The sequence below is a fragment of the Mchenga conophoros genome, linkage group LG8 (assembly GCF_057382185.1).
Source record: "Mchenga conophoros isolate Kocher_MC1m ecotype Shallow Benthic linkage group LG8, M_conophoros_male_GT1.1, whole genome shotgun sequence".
Lineage (NCBI taxonomy): Eukaryota > Metazoa > Chordata > Actinopteri > Cichliformes > Cichlidae > Mchenga > Mchenga conophoros.
Window position 1 is genome coordinate 5,378,176 of NC_140533.1, and position 9,382 is coordinate 5,387,557.

General features: G+C 39.5%; 1 protein-coding gene across 1 annotated transcript; it reads right to left on the minus strand.

Annotated features, from left to right (window-relative positions):
* Nucleotides 1-203: 203 nt before the first annotated feature.
* Nucleotides 204-5,301, minus strand: pts (6-pyruvoyltetrahydropterin synthase). The gene is made up of 6 exons (XM_085283703.1): nt 5,167-5,301; nt 4,172-4,251; nt 4,069-4,091; nt 3,916-3,972; nt 3,406-3,476; nt 204-3,308 (listed from the first exon to the last, which is right to left on the minus strand). Exons 1-6 carry the CDS (start codon nt 5,256-5,258, stop codon nt 3,185-3,187), a joined length of 447 nt encoding a protein of 148 aa, XP_085139829.1. The 5' UTR covers nt 5,259-5,301; the 3' UTR covers nt 204-3,184.
* Nucleotides 5,302-9,382: the final 4,081 nt, after the last annotated feature.

Consider the following 9,382-nt stretch of genomic DNA (forward strand, 5'->3'; position numbering starts at 1 on the left):
GGACTCAGCTTAGCAATATTTTTTAAATGATAAAAACAGGAGCAAACCAATAAATTTGCATGAGTGTCCAAAGTCAGAGCTGAGTCAAAAGTTACACCAAGGTTCCTGAAGGTTGTTGGCTTTTTGGAGCCTGAAGTTAGCGTATCTGAATAGAGGGTTGAGTGTTAAAAGGTCAAACTACTTTGTACACCCACCGTTGTCACTTCTGTTTTTTAATATGAAAACCTGAGACGAGGTGTTTATGGTACGATGTTCTTCGTGAGACAAAGCTGGTTTAATGTGATCGTAGCTCAGCAGATGATGCAACAGATCAGAGGAAATTAATTCTGTACTGTCCTTTAGTCACTTTACAGCTTAACCTCTCTCTGCTTTGAAGGCCAGCCATCCCCAACCTTTTTTGCACCACGGTTCTTGTCTGACAATATTTTCATGGACCGGCCTTTAAGGTGCCACGGATAAATACAACAAGACCAAACCAAAAAAAAAGAAAATGTATTCATAACTAGTGCTGTCAGTGTCAATCTCGTTAAAATGACATTAACGCCATAACTGCATTAACGCGGCAAATCTCCGTTAGCAAGTTAGCGCAGATCAACCCGTGCGTGGGGCTGCATGGTGACGGCGTCAACGCGTTAGCGTGGTTAGCTCATTAACGCATTAGCGCCGTGCACGCACGGTCGATCCAACTTCTTTTCTTCTTCTCAGAATACTGGGGGAAAAAAAATAAAAAATTGTGGCCCTAATCGTCTTCCGTATCCGTAGATTTTAGTCTATGGCCTGTCAAATTTTAAAAATATTTATGGTTAATGAGTTTCAAAATGTGTAGAAAAACTTAATACGGGTTCATATTTATAACATTAACTTTCTTTCCTCCCTTTTTGCTTCTTCCATTTGACTTTTCATGTTTTTGGGGAAAAAAAGGACAAACCAGAGCACACACAACATTCACCCTAATATTTCCTCCTGCAAGGCCTGAACTACCAGGCTGCTTTCTTTTGCAACTATGCTTCCAGAAATGTTGGAAAGCCCACACAGAAGATTTCATTTACATCCTGGCTTATCTGGACCCTATACACATTCAGTAAATTTCATATAACTGTACATATTTCTGTTTCAAATTGTTTTAGAGTCCAGCATTTTTGTAAACAGGATCACTTAAAAAAAAATAAATAAAAATGCCTGATACAGTAGTGCTGAATGTCACCTATACTTTTACTACTTCTTTCAAGGCTACAAACCTCAATTCACATTGTTCCACATTCTTGGATTTTTAAGCAATATAAAAATAAAAAGCATCAGCTTTAAAAGGTCATTTAGGAGTCTGACCTATTACTCTCCTCAATAACATTCTCAAAGTCACCAAAATGTGGTGTCCTATTGAATCCTGACATCCTGGAGTAACAAATTAAAAAAGACTGAGCACATCAAATCAAAGAAACAGTGCATGGTCTCAATTTCTGCTGGTAGGTTGACTGATGGCTTTAAATTTATGACTTACTCATAATAGCAACTATATAAAGTTAGGAGATCAGACAAGCTGACGGCACCTCAATCCTCTGATCCTCAGGGATCAGATGGGATCTAAAAAAGACAAGACACTCAGGTTTGAACAAACAGTTATCTTTTTCACACCAGCAAAAAGTCGTCCTTGTTAATATTTTAGCTGCCTGAAGCTATGATTCACAAACCAAATCTGAAAGCTCTCTGCATCCAAATATGAAGCATTAACATTACACAGCAACATATAGCATATATGCATTTTTAATTTCCATGCCTTTGATCTGAGACAACTTAAAAGTTCACAAACGTTACTTGAAACCGGTGACTTGGTGTGACTTTTGCAGGTATGTAAATAAAGACAATCCAGGTTTTATGACAATAATGCTGTTTGAGATGAAAGGACAGCGACCACTTTCATTTTGGTAAGTTTTGTGGGAGCAGAAAATATGAGCTCATATCACCCCTCCCCAACCTTTTGTGGTAAACTTATTATCCCGGTGCAAATGTGCCATAGCCTCTAAGAAATGTGCAGCTCTTTACTGACATCAAGTGGTTAAAATGACAGATGTGTACCTTCTTATAAATATTCAAATTTAAATATTCAGTACTTGGTCAAGTCTCCTTTAGCAGGAATTACTGCGTCGTTGTGGTTCGTTATGGCGAGCTGCCATCAGCTCTTTCTGCATCTTTTTGTTTGGGGCCTTTTCGTCGTGACAATACTCCATGGGGATGGGGTTCAGGTCAGGTGAGGCAGTTGGCCAGTTCCATACAGTATTAATGTGGTCAGCGAACCATTTGGTCCTGCAGTAGTTTTAGCATTGCAGCCAGATACTGATTACTTTTGTTCAGCTGGATTCACTATCACACAGATGCACACATGACGAGCTCTCAAAGCTCCTACTAAGCTGCTGTGTTGACTTTGGACTTCACAAAACAGAAGATCAACCACTGCCAACAGCTACTGATGACTTTACAGACTGTGGAAACAGATTTCCAACATCTTGAATTCTGTACCTCTTGACTCAAACCCTTCATCTGAAAATAAAATCCAAGCTCTACTCATCTGAAAAAGTTGGGTCTAATCCGAGCTGAGAGGGATGATTTTATTCCACTAGATGTCACTGTTGGACTGAGAACATCTTATTAGGCTGTTCACAACTTATTTTCATATAAATGCCAAATGACATGTAAATATCAGACTTCTGGTAATTTAACCATTTGTTAATACTAGCATGAAACACAGAATGCTTCTGATTGGTCAGGTCTGCTTCACCGGTATTACTTTTGAATTTGGTTCATTAAATTTCTCCATCCTCTGGAGGGAGGTCAGACCTCCTCTTGTGTAAACCATGTCTAACGAGGCCCAAAACCACCAGAGAGAACCAATTTTTATTTAATTGAATTCAGTCTACAATGTTCTACAGTTTATTTTCTAACCACATTTTTCAGGCTTCTGTTCTCTCCTTTACGGCAAATTTTCCTCAAAATGATGAGATCATAAATAGGATTCTGTTTACAAGAATATACATGGCAGTATCTATGAAATCTTTGCTGTGCAAAAGGAACAACGTCTAAAAGACTTTCAAACTACGTGTGACCAGAGTGAAGTCAGTCCGTAAACAATTAGCCTAAAATAAGTAGAAAGGAATGGCACTTTAGGGCTACTAAACCAAACACTGCTTCACTACTCTCCTCGATACACAACCACGTTCTTGTCGGTCTCATGAATCTTGATCTCATAGAGCAGGCCGGGCGGGAGAACCTTCACCATGTTGTCCCAGATGTAAACAGCCACGTTCTCTGTTGTGCTACGTGGGCAGATGAAAAAGAAGTTTCAGTGAGGAAAAAAATAAATAAAATAAATCTGTAATAAGACCGGTGACAATAGCCTGAAAGGGTACACACCTGACAACAGTAGTAAAATATGGAACATCCTTATCCAGGTTTTTATGGTCCAGTGGAATCATGATTACTTCCTGCAGGGGAAGCACTGGTTTTAATTTAAAATGTTTCAATATACTGTACACCAACTGGGCAGTTAGTTACCAACTTCACAGTTTGTTCCATACAAAGCTAATGTATGTCATCCTAAATGTTCTGTGTAAAACTAACAAATGCCAATTTTAGTCTGCATGTTGTAGAAGTAGTGCACAAACCAACTTAACATAATAAAAACTGTCTATAAACGGTTAATATTTACAACAGTTAAAACCTCAGAAAACTATACAATAATAATTTTAATTAGCACATAAGTAATTGAGTTATTTACTGTCAAATTGTTAATAAAAACTGAAAAATTAAATTAATCTTTGCATCCAAAACAGCTTTTATCAAGCTAAACAGTCCAAAACAAGTCTGTTTTTTTGAGTAAAAATTAGCCAGTTTTTAAATTCCATTAAGGGAAAAAAAAGTTACCTCAATACATTTCTTCAAGTCCGTCAGATTCATGACCATACCAGTTTTAGCATCAATCTGAAAACATATACAGAAAACACACTTGTTCCTGAAACAGGTTTTCCTATTTATTACTAGGGTGACATGGATTCCTCACATAAATGTTGCAGATACCTTTCCACGCACGGTTACCTCCACTGTGGAGAGAAACGAGAGCAATGAATGAAGAGCATTACACTCCTAATATAGTTCGTTTAAGGGAAGGAGTGTGACAAACCTTTGTAGTTGTGTCCGTGACCGTTGGGATTGTTGCACTTTCCGTACACTTCTTTATTCTCCTCATCACTCAGGTGAATGCTGAATGAGATGTGAAGGAATAGTCAGGAAAGCCTTTTGGCCAAGATAGTCAAAAGCTCTTTAATGTGCATTTCTAACAGTCATGTAGTATAAAGAGATGACAAAAAGTATTTTGATTTTTAACAGTGTAACTGCCACATTATGTAGGTGTATACCAGGTAATGTGTTATTGCTTAACAACAACAGAATTGTACACCAAACAATATAGTAAAAGACATTTATTAGCACAGCATAAACTGTTGATCTAGATCAGGGCCCGAGGGCCGGTGTCCTGCAGGTTTTAGATCTCACCCTGGGTCAACACACCTGAATCAAATGATTAGTTCATTCCCAGGCCTCTGTAGAACTTCAAAACATGTTGAGATAATTTAGCCATTTAAATCAGCTGGACACATCTAAAACCTGCAGGACACCGGCCCTCGAGGCCTGGAGTTTTGACACCTGTGATCTAGATCTAATTAAGTCGTCTCCAATTAATCTTTGGATAGGCTCGTTTTCGACAGCGCCCACTGCACGTAAATGCAGCATGAGTGGATATTCACGCGAATCTTTCTCTGAGTTTAAGCAGAATGTGGCAAGCAACAAACGCTTTAATCCGCTAAAGAGCAAGAACACGGGTGTCAGTGACTTCCCCCTGCTCCAAACAATCCACATCACACTTATTCAGTATCCTAATCATCGCGCTTCACTTCTCCACGATCCTCCATCCACGACACACGGGATTTTACTCGCTCTTGTAAAAACACACTTCAGTACACGTCAAACGCAAACCCTGCGCCACCAGGTGAAAGCTACTTTCATTCGGCGCACTTCTGTGTGAGTGCTTTAAGAAGGTGTTTGAAATAAACCCGCTTTCGGGACGACTCTCTATCAGCCCGCTCCCTCCCTAACGGAGGAGGGATGGGGGCGATGTACCTGTGAAGACGGTGACAAGCGCTGAAGCTCTCGATTCTGCTTATGTATCCGATGCGCTCCGCTGTGCTACTCTGAGCAGATGACCCTGCCATGATGTCACGGCACAAACACAAAGGGGGCGGCTTATATCAGCTGATAAACCGGAAGGAGAAGGTATAAAACCGTGACTCAAGCTGTAAGGTCATTGGCGCAAATCAGGGGCGTTATTATAAGTCACATGATCTACATAAGCAACAAAAACCCTCAGGTGAAATTTGGAAGACCATGAATACATAAATACTCATCAATATAACACATTTTAATGCTGTAGATGCACATAAATAGATGATTACACGTGAAGGTCTTATCAGCAGGTAGTACCAGGTGTCCAACTTATATGCATGACACTGTATTTTTAACCATAGTCTTCTTATCCTGCTTACACATTGTGATTGATTTACAAAAGTCAATATACGTGAGTCACTGGAAACAAAAAAAGAGTGGTGCTGATCTATGGGTGCATCCTTTCGGATACGTAAATATTATTAATAGAGCAGCTGCTGCAATAAGTTATTATATTATCAACAGTTATTTGAATAGAAAAAGTGCAATGGACATCATGAAAACATGAAACCTAATGTTATATAACACTTTACAACACAAACAAGACTCTTTCCCCCACATTTAGTTGCTGGTATCCAGTCATCCTGCCAATAGCAGTATAGCACTGTCAGCAAAGTCAATAAAGCCACAAGCTTAAACACAAATAAACCCTATTTCACGTAATCATCCCCCATGTTGATGTCTGGTGCCAGCAATGACTAATAGGATGCGGTCAGCATTACCTGAGATACACAGGAATAAGAGGAAGAAGACGTCTGGGAGTTATTTAAAAAACAATGATCATCTGACAACCAAGCATGCACGGAATACAGTGTATGAATTACGAACGGCAGGCTTAGAAAATAACTCAAAGACAAGAGCATAAAGTCATCCATCCGTCCTGTTCTCCCCTCGGGTGAACACAGTAAGACAAACAAGCATTCACACTCTCACATGCACCAGTTAATATACCATGCATGTCTTTGAACTCTGGAAGCAAACTAGAGCACTAAGAGGAAAGTCACAAAGGCACAGAGAGAAAGAATCAATTCAAAAGCTAACCTACATGTTCTTCTAAACTATGGAAGGAAATGCTGAGAAATATTTGGTCTCTGTTGTTATATATTAAGAACTTTGTCTTACAACAATTTTAGAGTGGTCTTGCAGTTTCTCCTGGCTGTGTCATTTAGTTTAATTGTGAAACAACATCCCCCTGAGAAAACTTCTAAATGCTTCATTTGTTTGCTTCATTTCGACTGATTTAATAGGGAAAGCTGTTTTAATCACATACTGCAGTGTAATGCTGTGTTTGGTTTCCTTCTGGAGTAGGATTACTTTGCCACAGTGTCATTAGTGTGTGTAGCTGCTTCCGCTTTATAAGTCCTGCATGACTCTGTGATGTGAGTGCCACACTGAAGCCCTGTGATTCCTTCTTTGCATTGTGGTGATCTTAAAACCATCATTATGTATATATGTGTGGGTTCCTCAACCAGATTGCCTTAAAGCTGTGTGATTAATTCCAGCATCTAATCCCAGTGTAGTGAGCGTGCTCTGCTTCAACTAATCCGCAATGGTTAATGAGACACTGTTTACTGCTTACTCTGTCTAATCCAGGAAATAGATAATCAACAGAAACAGGAAGTACAATAACCCTGACCTCTGAAATATTACTGTAGAAGCTGTAATATTTTATTCTGATGGAAACTTTACAGTGGGTTTTAAAATTATGAGTTTCAGAACCATCATTTCTGCTTTATATGTTTTAAAGTGAGCAGCACCCTGTGGTGGCCTGCTATCTGACCCCCTCAAAATCAGCCAGATTTTTTTTTTTACACCATTACTTTAGTATATTTAATAGGCACTTAAAGTACACAACCCCTCTTGTGTACTTCAAGCGCCTATAATTCAGAACATTGGTATGTATGGTAAATGTGGTAAAAAGTTGTTTTCAATAAATATAACGTATATATTTAATAGTTACCCCTGACTAATCATTAAACTGGCAAACCTTCACAAGACGAAAAAAATGAACATGATGTAAAGCTTGTGAAAAGGGACAACGCCGGTCTCTCTCTCCAATTCTTTTTGTCTTGGTAGAAATCACGCAGAGATGTTTCCATGTTTTACACAATCCTTTTATGACCCATTTTCCTTACAGATGCATCTGGAGATCAGCACACGGCAGTCCTATTCTAAAGGCTGATCTAAAGAATTCCACACAGCAGTTGCAGGTTTAACCTCTGGTCACCTACTCCTACAGTAAACACCCCCACAATGAAAATACACAGGTACAGTGGCCAGGGGTGCTGACCCCCATCTCCTTTTAAGGTAGTGTCCATTGGCAATGGTCTGCCCCTCACCCTCAGTAACTCTTGCTTCCTGCCCTGGGGGTGGGGGTTGATCGTCCTTCTGCCCTGTACCCCAGTTCTTTGTTCCCATTCCAGGCCTATTTTCTATTTTGTATACCCATTAACCGCCATATTGTAATATTAAAAGCAATCCCAAACTATATTCTCTTTAACTCTGATGTATATTAAGGAATCTATTCTCAACAAGCTGAAATTGTCTATAAAGATGTCTCAAGCCTGCTCCGGAAGACAGGTAGGTCTGTGGAAAGGTGTTGTTGCATTTTAATTTGTGTGCATATAACAATCTGATTTTGTGCTTGTAGCTTAGCGTGCAGTTCTTCTTCTTTGATGCTTAACAGCAGCTAACATCCAGAACGATGCATTACTGCCACCTGTAGGATTCTCCAGTCATTTAATGCCACTAACCAGTCATTGTGTTTGCTAATGAGCATCAGAGGGTAAAAGCTCTATCTTAGCTGCCTGGGTGGATGCTAGACTGAGAGTGTGTTTAGCATGTCTTCAGAAAGACAAGAGGGAGAAAGTTGGCACTTAAGTGGTTAAAGCCTCTGATGCTATGATTCCTGGTGCACCAGGGTGTTTATAACCATTTAACTTCATTAAAAATAGCAATGTGACTCTTGTATTTTCTGAGGCAGATGTTGATATTTACTTTGCTAGGTTTGAGCGTAAAGCTACTAAACTGCTACTAATGTTGCAGTTACAGTTAGCAAGTAAGGCTCAGGGGGCTTGCTTTCCCCTGTTTCCCAAGGTCTAATTTACAAAAACTTGAAGAGTGCAATTTTACAAGCACATGAACCTGTACCAGAAGCCTAGAGAGCATTTCCAGGGTATCCAAAACCATCTAGTCAAACCTACACAGACTTTACCAGAGGGAAGGGAATTTTTTTCGTTGGGGGCGTTATGCATCCAGGGCTATTGATTTAGCCATGGTGCAAGACTTATGCACTGAACTGTGCCCAAATGTACTGGGGTGTATTTAGATGAACAAACTGTCAGTCATTGGTGTCAGACTAATCGCAGGTTGACAAAATCTGCAAGATTCCTCTTCCTATAGCAAAGTTGTCACTTTGCTATGCCCAGTTCATGACGACTTTTCCGGCTTTAACTATTTTGGGTAACCTGTATGTATACCATGGCTCTTGCTGGGCCTTCTCTGTTGTTAATGTTTTTTTGTTGTTGCTTTTTATGTTCTCAGCCCACAGGAACGCTTGTGAATGAACAGAAAGCTATTTCTGCAGACATGTTTGTAATGCTAGTTTATGGAATGATAAACCTCTGATGAAAATGGTTGCACCATGGAGGGCGATGCTACAGGCAAAGTGAAGGTGTGTCAAGATTTATAGGAAAGTAGGTGTAAATCAGGTGTAGCACCGTCATTCTTTATGATTAAAATCAGATGGAAATTATAGCTGGAAGGAACGATCTGAAACCACTTAAACGTAGATGGTGCTGAACCGATGCTGAGTGCTGGCTGTTTTATAACTGTTGGAGTAGAACTGTATGAAATTTGGTGCAAATTGGATTTTGTGCTGAGGGCGATGTAATTAACAGCTAGAACTACTAAAAGAAATGCCACTTATGTTGGCTGTCAGCAACATTTATTGGTGGTAAGAGGCCTAAATCTGGGCTCAGACTGAATGGATACACATAAGAGTGAAAAAAGGCACATAAAAGAAAGGAAGGGAGAAATATAATAGACAAGAGCCAAAATAACTAGCTTCTATTCTTCCATCTTTATGGTTAAAACTAGGTGTTGGTCAAGTAAT

What these genes read in the sequence shown, in the direction of transcription:
- pts (XM_085283703.1), bottom strand. Translation starts at nt 5,258, where the DNA reads ATGGCAGGGTCATCTGCTCAGAGTAGCACAGCGGAGCGCATCGGATAC. An exon ending in AGGTAACCGTGCGTGGAAAG is followed by an intron (nt 3,973 to 4,068) that starts GTATCTGCAACA and finishes ATATGTTTTCAG; the next exon opens with ATTGATGCTAAAACTGGTAT. An exon ending in TATTTTACTACTGTTGTCAG is followed by an intron (nt 3,309 to 3,405) that starts GTGTGTACCCTT and finishes CTGCCCACGTAG; the next exon opens with CACAACAGAGAACGTGGCTG.